General features: G+C 37.3%; 1 protein-coding gene across 2 annotated transcripts; it reads right to left on the bottom strand.

Annotated features, from left to right (window-relative positions):
- Nucleotides 1–767: 767 nt before the first annotated feature.
- ANKRA2 (ankyrin repeat family A member 2) lies at nt 768–12,796 on the bottom strand. 2 transcript variants are annotated; one of them, XM_077759951.1, is made up of 9 exons: nt 12,510–12,796; nt 8,276–8,668; nt 7,479–7,637; nt 5,475–5,540; nt 3,560–3,657; nt 2,975–3,100; nt 2,617–2,683; nt 2,048–2,128; nt 768–1,248 (listed from the first exon to the last, which is right to left on the bottom strand). In XM_077759951.1, exons 2-9 carry the CDS (start codon nt 8,562–8,564, stop codon nt 1,193–1,195), a joined length of 942 nt encoding a protein of 313 aa, XP_077616077.1. In that variant the 5' UTR covers nt 8,565–8,668; nt 12,510–12,796; the 3' UTR covers nt 768–1,192. The 2 variants fall into 2 exon arrangements, with proteins under 2 accessions (XP_077616077.1, XP_077616078.1); XM_077759952.1 differs by lacking the exon at nt 2,975–3,100.
- Between the last annotated feature and the right edge of the window lie 63 nt (nt 12,797–12,859).

Genomic DNA, 12,859 nt, shown 5'->3' with positions numbered 1-12,859 from the left:
AACATGGGGCAAAGGTATCAAATGGTGGTCCAGACTTTTCACAGGGAGACCTCAGCAAGCAATGGGTTTGGGGAGGTCTATTTTGAGTGTAATAATTATGTATCCAATTGTAATTTCAATTCCACTGAACATAAAATCACCAGTAATCAAGTTTCTTGCTCGGAGTCACTGACAAAGTCATGCAGGTGAATTGTATTCCTGTGCACACAGCTAGCTGTCCCTCCAACAAAAAAGCTTAACTGTCTTAAGAGGAACATCTGTACAAAAACCAGAAAAGTTCTTTGAAGGTTCCTTTAACCAAAGAATATTTATACAGTTCTCTTTATGATGTATCCTTTTTATTAAATGATTGTATTTCCTGTCTAAATGCACATCTAAAAGGTTTCAATCATGTTATGGTTCTTTTTTGTATCTCTGTTCTCTTTTATTTTAAAACCAATATATGCATTTATAGTGCTCCTTTAGTGGAATTAAAGAGCATCTGACTTTTATTAAGGGCTGACTTTTCTTTCATGGAGGACTTTTCCTGCTGCAAAACTGACTTACAAGAGAAAAATATTCTAAATATACTTCTAAAAATGACAATCAAATCTTTGTTGACTGACTTACATTTGATTTATTTTAATTATACTGTTTGATCTAATGCAGTATCCTAACAGGACAGAAGGGTTAAACCAATAATCCTAAAGTAATTCCTTAATTATAAAATTAAAAAAAAAAAAAAGCCTAGCATCCAAACAGAAAAAGTACTTTATTTATAACATCATTTTGTAAACAATCACACTGTGCAGTTTTAAATTCAATAACAAATTTTTTTTCTATAGATTTATAGCAAACCTATGTGAAGTCAGTGAGTTAATACAAGAGTGAAGACAAATAGGGTAGGATAGTTTTTGAAAATGTTAAATTACAGCACTCGATACAAAGACAGATAACTGTCGTCTGTACCATAAAAATTTACATGCCACACATTAATTTATAACTTTAAATATGCAGTAAAACACATTTATTAAAAAAGCATCAATATTAATTTTATTATAAACCAGTGAATTGCCGAGAGGAATATTTATTAAAACTTACTCCAACCAGTAAATTTTGCAACTGAGGTAAAAATTTGTAAGTAAACAAAACTATCATTTTTCAGAGCCAAAAAGTAAAAGGCAGGGCAGATGACACACCCTGACGACTGTGTCTACTCCTTGATATTTTGAAGCAGCTTCAGTAAGTGCGACTCAATAACCTGTTGAACTAGAAGAGATAGGGTATCAAGACACAGCATGCTGAATACACAATTTTAAACAGAACTATCAAATTCAAATTAACATCAACTTTTTTCTTTTTTAAAAACTTTAAAAAATGTTTATTTACTTTTGAGAGAGACAGAGTGCATGCGGGGGAGGGGCAGAGAAAGAGGGAGACACAGAACCCAAAGCAGGTTCCAGGCTGAGCTGTCAGCACAGAGCCCGACACGGGGCTCGAACCCACGAACCGTGAGATCATGACCTGAGCTGAAGTCGGACACTTAACCGACTGAGGCACCCAGGCACCCCCATCAACTTTTTCTTGAAATAAAGTTATTCATAATACTCTCAGGATATACTCCTAGTGATATATACTCATAGTCTGAGGGTGAGAAGATTGCAATGCAACAGTTAACAACACTTAAAACTTAGTCTGTCACTGACTTAGTAATTGTGCAAGTTACTGGATTCTGTTCTTGTACAAACTGTTCTAAAGAACAGAGAAAGGACAACCAGAAAGCATTTTATAAATAATCTGTTACAAAATTAAGTTAAACAAATCTCGTGCATAAATAGGTGTGCACTCTAGCAACTAGTGATTTGGACTGGTGAAAACTAACAGTAACAAACTCTTTTCTCTGTAAGAAGTTGTTGATTTTGCCCACACTTCAAAGTATATGTCAGGAATTAGGATAACATATCATGTTTTAGGACTGCAAGTGATAAAAATGGTTTAGACCACTAGTTTGTACTTTTTATAGAGCTTTACTAACTAAAATACAATCTGACAGTTCTAAAATACTTACCACTTCTATAGCCCAAGGCTACAGCTAAATCCATAGAATTATACCCAGAGTCAGTTTCAATTGTTGGGTCAGCTCCATTTTCTATATAAAAATAGAAAAATCTACATAAATAAAGTGAAAATGTAGACATGTTTGCCTATTACTGGCTCATGTGCAAAGAGCAGGACAGATTCTCAGCAAAGGGGAGGGTATTTTCAGGATGCTCTGATCAAGCACAGAGCATACGAGGTGCACAGAGTTCACTTCGGTGGGTCAGAGGGAAGACACCTCAAACAAACAGGCATCCTCTCGAAAAGCTGAAACTCAAACAACTACAGACAGAATTTCTGCATAAAGACACTGCGGACACAACTGTGGATTCACACGTGATCCTCCCGGAGAGCCCCAAGGACAAATGCTCCGCTGCCTCTCACACGGCAACGCTCTGGTAGCAGGTGTTCCAGAAGGAGTAACATATTTAACGGTAATTAATGATTCTCCTGAGCACTACCAAGGGAGGCCACCTTGTAAGAAGTTAAAATGAACTCCTCATGTGGTATTTCCTAAATAGTTTCACTTTAATGGCTTACCTAAAAGCATTTTTACACATTTAACATGATTTCCATGTACAGCATAAAGCAAAGGTGTCCCTCCATTCTGCAAAAGGAAAAGGTAATTCAGTTTTCAAGGTGAGCAAGGTTTGAGTAATTCAATGTTGCTGTTGCCGAGTTTGACTAAGAACTGGGCATGTAAAAGTAGCTTAAGGCAATTTTCATGTTTTGTGAAGAAATATCAGTTGCAATAATTAAGTTTATACCATTAACTTTTTCTTCCAGGTGTTTAAGTTAATTATTTTTCCAAATGTTTAGTGAAATGTATGACATCTCTCCGAACTATATAAATCCTAGAGTTTATTACAGTATTTTAAAGTCAGTTTTATAAACTCACCCAATCATATTCATTTACATCAACTCCACAATCAAGCAGCATTTTGACAATATCTGTGTAGCCTTTACTACAGGCCAATGACAGTGCACTTTCTCGACCTTTTCCTAAAAGCTGGGGATCAGCACCCTGGAGTGGTAGGTGGAGAGAAGAGACCTTTCAATTCATGTAAATAAGACTGTTATTTCTGTCAATAAGAATACGGTTCAATACTTCAGTCAGGTAATGCTCTGGGGGAAATAACGCAAATTTCTACTCATGGATGCCTTCCTTCCTCCCTTTTATCTCGGTCCTCACTGTCCTTTTGCTCTGGAATCAAGTTACGTCTCCTCCACGAAGCTGCTCCCAGAGAGCTGATGCTACTTTTATTCCCATTTTACTTCGAGGGAGTTGGGCACTAAATTTTCTCCTGCTGTTTCACATATGATTAGTCTTGTCTGCCCAACCCGATCCAGGTTCTGCGAGAATATGAAAAGCATGTAAAATTTTTCTGGATCCTCCACCGTGACATCTAGTTGGCTGAGATACAAAATCTTTACTACAGACTTAAGTACTGTACATAGACATTTTCTGAGGCATTTTCCTTACATTCTGAAGTAGAAACTCTACCACAGCTATCTGCCCGTGTGCTGCAGCCCACATCAGAGGAGTAAATCCTTCTTCATCCGTGTGATTGACAACATTTTCTATTTAAAAGAAAAGCAATTTTTGTCATCTAATTTAACAACCAACTATTCATAGCATTAAGAAAATACTGGCATTCTAGAAAGGTGATTATACTACTCACTGCAGTGCACTTTCTGCTGACTTATTTGCTGAAGTCCTACTATGTGCTGTTGCAATTGGCAGTCTGAATGTATGAGAATGTGCTTCGGTGTACGCAGCTCAGTTCAAACAGCGTGTTACTACTGCACGGGACGTAATGCTAGATACAAGGCAGTCCACAAAAGACTGGACTCAGAATCAGGAAACCACAGTCTGAATCCTGCCTCCGTCACTTTATGGCAGTATGATTCTGGGTATATTGTTTAATTTCTCCAATACACGGAATAATACTTTGCTTGTCTCAATGTGTAGTTGGGAGAAACAATAATAACAATATTATAGAATAGCCCTCAGAATTATATCAATATATATTATAAGACCTCCAAAATCTTATTAAAATTATCTTCTACATTGTTATTTTTTTAACTGTTGGTGGTTTGCTAACATAATACAATTGGGATGAAGACTGAATATTCTGAAACATGGTCCCATGCAATTCTACCTTGAACCCCATTTTGTTTCCTAGATTCATTCTACTAGTTATAGAGTCCACAGGTTTTCTCTGAGTTTATTTAGTAGACTGAGAAGGAAACCTTCAAATATTTATGAACAAAGAGAAATATAATAATGAAGTATGTCTTCTAAAAGAATGACATGATTAAAAAAACCCACCTCTCTTATCATGCGTCCTGTATTCAATCAATAATGTTGGGACAACTAACTAACTTTCTGAAACATGAAAATAAAAGTAAAGCTTGATCTTTACCTCCTTATACCAAACATTCCATATGCGTCAAAGACTGAAATGTAAAAAAAAAACAAACCACAGAAATTCTAGAATAAGATGTGAGTGAATTTATTTATAATTTTGAAGTAGAAAATCATTTCAAAGCAGGATATAAAACTCAAAAGTTGCAAGGAAAAAAATAAAGTTACCACTACAAAATGTTAAGACTTTGTTTGAAAACATCAGAATCAAAGGAAAATGACAAACTAGTAAGAAAAAAGAATGCAACATAAACAACAAAGAGTGAATTTCTTTAATTTAGATAAGAGTTCATATAAATCAATATATATCAGGCAGTTCACACACAAAAAAGCTTAAATAGACCATAATTGAAAAAAACTGAAACAAACCCAATACAAGAGATTATTTTTTCATCTATGAGATTAGCAAAGATTAAAGTCTGATAATATCTTTTATCAGTGAGGGTATGGGAAATAGAAACACTAACTTTGGTGTAGAGACAGGACAAGTATCTGGAAATATATATAAAAATAAGAGAATTAGTTAAAAAATAAAATGAAATAGAGCTTTATGTACTTATATGGAAAGGTCTCTAAAATATTAAGTGAAAAAAAGTAAAGTGTAATACACACAGTGTCTACAGTATTTTCCCTCTTGTGTACGTAACAAAAAAGCACATATATATTCTCATAGAGAACTCAAAAAAAAAAAAAACAGGAATGTTTTCTAGAAAAGCTTTCTGAAGACATAAGAAATTTATAATGTTTGCCTTTGGGAACAAGGCTAGGATGGTAATGGAGGCTGTCATTTTTATACTTTACAGTACTTTTTGTTTGTTTTTTTACTATCTATTGGGTTATCTGCCCGGTGAGATTATTCAACTTTTTTTTTTTTTTTGGTCTTTATACTTTCCAGTACTAAAATAAAACAACAAAAACCTAATAAACGTTTCCACTGCATTTAAGTACATTCGAAAAAACAGGCTGTTACCTTGTTCAATCCGAGTAGCTAGGTAGAGCATCTCTCCCTGAGCAGCCAACTGGTGAACAGACAGAGCTGAAAGAATACCATAAAAAGCTTCACGGTTTTCTACCTGCAGGGTGCACTTTCACCATGTCATTATTTCTATGTGTGCAGCAATTTTCTTCTCTAAAATAAAAACTATCATTTTATTGTTTAAAAACATCTAACTTGAAATACACCTATATCTGAGGACCGATGTGTTTAAAGCAATCTGACAGTTGCAAAGTATTTAAAGACACACCTGTCTTTTTATTGACTGAATCCTCTGAAATCCCAAATACCATTATTTCAAGACTCCATGGGTTTTTTTTTAACCCATGTGAATTAGTAAATGGAAAACTACTTGAGAGTAAATTCTTGATGCAGACTTAATTGTGGCTAATTAGCTGTGTGACCTTGAATAAATGATTAAATGTTTTGTCTATAACATGAGGGAGGGGAAGTGCATAATCTCTAGGTGTTTCTTTTCAGCTCAAAAATAATATGGTTGGTTTGGGGCGACTTTCGCTTAGGTCATGATCTCGCGGTTCGTGGGTTCGAGCCCCGCATCGGGCTCTGTGCTGACGGCTAGCTCAGAGCCTGGAACCTGTTTCAAAGTCTGTGACTCCCTCTCTCTCTGACCCTCCCCTACTCACGCTGTCTCTCTCTCTCTCCTAGAAATAAATAAAACATTAAAAAAATTAAAAAAAAATATATGGTTGGACTACTTTAAGATAGTATCTTTATTTCATTCATTCATTCATTATTTGTATATTTATATTTAAAAGTTTATTATTTTGAGAGAGAGAAGGGCAGAGAGAAGGGGGAGGGGGAGGAGGGAGCAGGGGAGAGAGAGGGAGAGGGAGAGAGAGAGGGCATCCCAACCAGGCTCTGCAATATCAGTGCAGACGCCCAGGTGGGGCTTGATCCCACAACTATGAGATCATGACCTGAACTGAAGTCAACAATCAGAAGCTTAACTGACTGACCTACCCAGGCATCTCTCATTTATATTTCTTAAGACAACATCTTTATTTTACAACAAAACTAAACAGGCGCTTTTCTATGAGAGTTCATCTTAGAAATTAGTATCACTTGACCCTTGATTTCAGTGATATGACTGAGTGGCCTTAATTGGAAGGAAAGCAATTAGGAAAGACATGTAAACTTAATAAGTAGAAAACTTTGGCTAATAGGTGAAGGAAGAGTCATGGACTCCTCCTGGCTTAACGGCTATAGCATGCCATTTAAAATCAGGAGGGATACAGTGTTTCCAAAGTAAAAACAAACATTTCACCATGCTTTAAAATATAGATGCATTTACACTGTATATTCAGATGCAGTTCCTAACATCAACCTGCTAACCGGTTTTCTTTCATTAACACACCCATACTACATAGCATGTTTTCTGATTTATATAGAAAAGATTCATTTTATTTCTTCTAGAATGATTCTAATTTTTAAAAACTTGTGGATTCAAGATTTTAAAAAGTAATTTCGTATTCATATTATTACAGTCAAATTCAAAATTACAGTAGAAATCACTCAGCTTTTACTACAAATCACTTGCTGATCATCGACTTAGTTTAAAAGTGAAATGTGAAGCATTGCACTCCAATAGAAAAACACTCACAATGTCTTACTTTGCACAAAGTTCAGAATAACAAATTGTTTCTTTTAGTCAAACTATAAAGGTTTTAAGAATGAAAAGCTGTATAAAATCTGTATGTGTGTGAACATACATAAACCTATATTTGAATAAACCTGTACAAAATCTGTATTAAAAATCTATAGTTTTTCTCAACATAAATATATAAAACTTGAAATGTGTGACTATTCAGTAATATTGTGAATTTTAAATTACTAAAACTATCAAGACATCACTTTCCAAATAGAATACGCATTTAAAGAAAATAATGTTTCAAGGCAAAACTCTTGAAAGCATTATATTAGTAATAAGAATATTTTAATATACCAGTGGGAAATACTTACAATTTGCTAATAGAGGTGTGGTTGAGACCTCATTTCCTCTGTGTTTGTTGGTTAAAGTAGTTGATTGTTTTATGGGTGAGAAGTGCTTTGTTGTAGAGGGAGTGTAGGCATGCCTTACTTGAATTCCCGGAGAAGGAGATGTATGGATATTGCATTCAGCTAAGTAAAATAAATTTAAACACATTAACACAATATTTTAATGATAAAACATTTCCAAGTTCTATGTCAATGTTTACATTAAAAAAGAAATACATAAGGTATATCTTCAACTGTTTCTCAAATGATATTAAATTATTCTTTACCATAAAAAAAACTATGTCATCACAGTGAAAGTTCCTGAAAAAATCTGTATTCATCTTGAGCAATTTTATTCCAAGATTAGTTTTTTATTCAATAGACTGTTATAAAAGTAAATCTACAATATGATAATAGATTTCACTGCATTAATGCATGAGAAGCTGAGGCCAATCAAATATTCGTGGAATAGGGAATATTAAGCTAATTCATTTCTTAAAGGGCACAAATAATTTTTTCTCCTATCGTTTTTAAAGGAGCAAATAAGACACTTTCATTTGTAAATAAACAAAGGTCAAACTAGAAAATTGAAAAAAATCAACATACACATAGACATAACATGAAATTACTTAATTTTGGTTTCTGTGAGATTCTAGAAAATCATATTAAAAGATGACATCCAAACTCTCTTCCCGAACTCAAAAATCTCATGATTAGAAAGGAAAAAAATAAATAAACAAAAACAGAACAACAATGCAGATACTTATACCATAACTTTCAACCTTTAAATAGGACAGATGCCACTTCCAGGTCAGAGTTGACCTGATCTTGAATATTTTTACTATCCTCTTCATTTAGGGACTTCACAAATCGAGAACACACGTTCATATCAAATCGGTTAGGTAATATGAATTTCATTCCCATGGCAACACCCTGAGCTGATCCTTCCTCCGCATTTGAGTCCAGCTGATGTTCTATTTTGATGTCTGGCATGCCAGGTAGACTGTAACTGCTGGGACACTCTTCCACTATCAGCTGGGCTCCGATATCCAGATTTGTCGACGTAGCCATGATTCCAACTGTAGTTTCAATGATTAAAACATTCCTTCATGATTTCCTCTTTGTTTTATAGGAGTGGTACCCAGTGTGTTCTTGGAATTTAGATACTGAAAAACCTGAAAGAAAAAAATTAAAATATTATATCAACTTAGGTAAAAGTACATAAAATAATAATTGTTCAATCAAGTATGCTAACAGTGCTCCTAAAAGCCCCTATACATAACAGTAAGCATACAGTGTTGGGAGGCAGACACCTGGCTATGAATTCAAGCTTTACTACGTGGCTGTGTGAACCCGGCATTACTCAACCTCTCTAAGCCTCAGTCTCATTTGTAAAATGGGGGTATCACCATTAATCACATAGGATCTTGGTAAAGACCAAATGAAATACAGGAACATTCTCACCTTCATCACTAGGTTCCAACAAATTTTACTTTTTAGTCTCCTTTCCGATTCCTGAACAGTACCAAATGGACAGAAGATCAAGCTAGCAATGAAAATAAACTTTCATGGTCTTTCACCAAGTTAGCACAGACCAAAAAGGTGGCAGCTATGAACCATGAAGAGGGCCTACATCAGAGCACAACCATACTGGCACCTTGATCTTGGACTTCCCAGCCTCCAGAACTACCCAAAGTTCTGGCTACAGGAGAAGCCCAGAGAGGGTTGGGAGGCACTTCATCAAGATGCAAAGAAGCTAGCTCCTGTTGGGAGAAAACATTGTAAAAAATTCTCAATAGCATCTTTCTCTCTTTTAAAAACTGGACATTTGTTATTGTCATAGTTCAAGTGAGTGACTTTTTAATTGACTGATAGATCACTTAAGCAATCTTCTAAATTTATTTATTTATTTATTATATTTTTAAAATGCTTATTTATTTGAGAGAGAGAAGGAATGAGAGAGGAAGGGCCAGAGAAAGGGCGAAAGAGAATATGAAGCAGGCTCCATGCTGACAACTTAAACGAGTGAGCTACCCAGTCGCCCCAAACCGCCTTCTAATTTTAAAGTGCCAAGACTTCATTCCATAAACTAAAACATATAAAACATTAAAAAATGAATTGATGTGAAAACTTTAACCTCTTACCTGTAGTTCATTTTTTAACATACTATGTTTATAAGTGGCTCTCAGTTTGAATTTAAAATAAAACTCATATTGTATCCATGTCTATTAGCATCTATAACACCTGATTCTTGGATAGTTAAAGGCTTCACAAAGCTTTGGTTATGATGAACTGAAGCTATACTTATTTATCAGTTTTTGTTTAGTTAAAAATGTTAGCAACTTAATACAGGCTTTTATGAAAACTGTTACTACAGAAACCGTAGATTACAGATCAGCTTCCTTTGCTTTATCATTTCTAGGGCACTAGGATCAAACTTTAACTTTTAGATCTCTATTTTTGTAGTAAGTATTAAGAAATAAAAATTAAGTCTTTTTAATTTTTTTAATGTTTATTTTGACAGAGAGAAAGAGCTCAAGCAGGGGAGAGGCAGAGAGAAAGTGAGAGAGAGAAAGAACCCTAAGCAGACTCCACAGTGCCAGTGGAGAGTCTGATGCAGGGCTTGAACTCACAAGCTGTGAGATCATGACCTGGGCTGAAATCAAGAGTCAGACCCTTAACCAACTTAGCTACCCAGGAACCCCAGGAATTAAGTATTAATAAAAACTACAGATTTTTATTTTCAAATATAGAGCATCAAGACATGAATTCAATAAATAGTAACTCTCAAAGCATAGATTATAAACACACCTGTTTTCGAATCACTCACTATAATTTTATTTTATTTTATTTTTTAATATTTTTATTTATTTCTAGGAGAGAGAGAGAGAGACAGTGTGAGCAGGGGAGGGTCAGAGAGAGAAGGAGACACAGACTCTGAAACAGGCTCCAGGCTCTGAGCTGGCAGTCAGCACAGAGCCCGACGCGGGGCTCGAACCCACAAACCGCGAGATCATGACCTAAGCGAAAGTCGGACGCTTAACTGACTAAGCCACCCAGGCGCCCCTGAATCATTCACTATAATTTTAATGAGTTTTCAGTAATCACTGGCATTTCCCTGTGAACCTTAATATAATTTCAAGAGAAATTTCATTAATGTACCTAAAAATGTTTCTAAAAAATGAAAAATTCCAAGATTATAATTGTCCTCTGTATATAATCCCTGATACAGGAAGACAATTACAACATCTAGTAAATCTTTTCATGTTAGGGTTTAGCGCTTAGAAATTTTGAGAGGGTAGAGGGTGTTTGAAATTGGAATTTAGAAAGAGAAATGCATTCAGACCACAGTAGAGCAGAGGCTGGGAAACCATAGGTTACAGATAACCACTGTTTACAGTTCTAAAACATCTTCCAAGATTGGTATCAGTCCTTTGAGTAGTGAGGGTAGTTATTTCCTATGTAGAGAAGAAAGGAGCTTATGTACCATGAAGGATCTGTCTAGCTCTTTGGACTGCATCACCCTGAACACTAAAATAAGGAGCTAATCCGAACTTCCAAGGGACAAGAGCTGAAAGAATAACAGGCATAGTAATAATAATAAAAGAAAGTAACAGATAACAAAGTCTATGAATTTTAGCAAAAGGAAAGAAGGCAACCAGAACGGAAAATGAGCTGTGATTCAAATGGAGATGGAAGGCTTTCAAAAGGTATTGTAGGATATGAACTACGCTTCCAGAGGGCAGACCCATCTCCCACAGACTTCCTACGAGAGCAATCCCCTGAGCTCTCTTAGCACACTACGTTTATTTTCATTTTGGCATTTACCATTCTCTTGAACATTTCCACTTAAACTCCCAAGAAACTGAAAACTTCTCTAGGCTGGGCGCCACTTTTACTAATCTTTGCACACAAAACGGAGCTGGATCTTACCAGGTGCTCCAGCAATGTTATCTGATTTGAACTTTAGCACTGTTTCACATTGTTTCTTATCCTGAAATGACCCTGCGAGATGCCCAGCAGGGGCTTGGTAATTAGCTCTGGCTTTCCGGTCTCAACATTACTCCTATCTAGCTGTGCAATCCGGGAAAGACAAGTCATATACGTTTTCTGAGACTCCTTTTATTAATCTACACAATGAAGACGGCTGAAATAGGGATCTCTAATATTCCTTCTAGCTCTAAACATCTCCCATGTCATAATATAGACGCGGAATTACCCGTCTTTGAGGGGGAAAACTTGTGCGAGGAGGAAGCGAAAACAGAACACTGGTCCTGAATACGCTAGAGATGAGCCAAATTGATTGGTTAAACTAAGATTCTGAAGACTTGGAGAAGGAGAAGGGAAAATATAATCGAGAGTAAGAGGCGGCGAGAAAAAGACGGATGGCCAAGGAGAGCTAGGATTACCACGATGAGCCAGAGCCCAGGGATGAAGGGAGAAAGCCTAATGAGATACACAGTCCGCCGTGGATCCTAGTAACAGGTGCCCCTTGGTTCTTCCTACTCCTGAAATTGTACTACAAGGAAAGGAAGGTGCTGGGGCGCCTGGATGGCTTAGTCGGTTAAGCGTCCGACTTTCGCTTAGGCCATGATCTCGCGGTTCGTGGGTTCGGGCCCCGCGTCGGACTCTGTGCTGACTGCCAGCTCAGGGCCTGGAGCCTGTTTCAGTCTGTGACTCCCTCTCTCTCTGACCCTCCCCTGCTCACGCTGTCTCTCTCTCTCTCTCCTAGAAATAAATAAAAAATATTAAAAAAAAAAAGACAAAAATAAAAACAAAAAAAAATGAAGGTGCTCTGAAAATGAATGACACCTCAGAGGCGACAGGTGTCCCAGCGTCCCAGGACAGAAGCCCCGTGGAGGGGACACTTGTAGGGAGGGAAGTCCGCTCGGGAGCCACCCGCCAGCTCTGCCCGAAAAGTCCCGTAGGCGGAAACTCTGGTTCACCCCTGGCAGGAGGGACAGGGGGACAGGGGCCGGGAGCCTACTGGGTGGGCGCGCAGGGCCTCGCGACTACCTTCGACAGCCGACAGCGAGTCGGGCCTTTCCATCTGCGGCCACAGATTCACTGCAGGCCCCCAAACCCCGGCTTGTTTTGACCGCGACGTCACTTCCGATTTCTTCTTTCGGTTTTTGGCCAAAAAACGTTCCGCGTCACCGCAGCCGAGAGGACTTCCAGGTTTTTTTCCCCAGCCGCTGCGCAGTCTTTGCTGCCCAAGCACCAGAGATACTGGGTCACTTGAGCAGGACCCGTCTGGGTCTCTAGAGCAACACTCGTCCAGCCCTGGGATCACGTCTCCTCCTCCCCCATGGCTCCGCCCTCCTGACCCGCCCCTGCGGCTCCCCGGCTGCGTAAGTCACGTCGGC

This window comes from Crocuta crocuta, unplaced genomic scaffold (genome assembly GCF_008692635.1).
Source record: "Crocuta crocuta isolate KB4526 unplaced genomic scaffold, BGI_CrCroc_1.0 scaffold162, whole genome shotgun sequence".
Taxonomy (NCBI): Eukaryota; Metazoa; Chordata; class Mammalia; order Carnivora; family Hyaenidae; genus Crocuta; species Crocuta crocuta.
The sequence above is the reverse complement of the archived record's forward strand: the minus strand, read 5'-3'. Positions and strand labels throughout refer to the sequence as shown.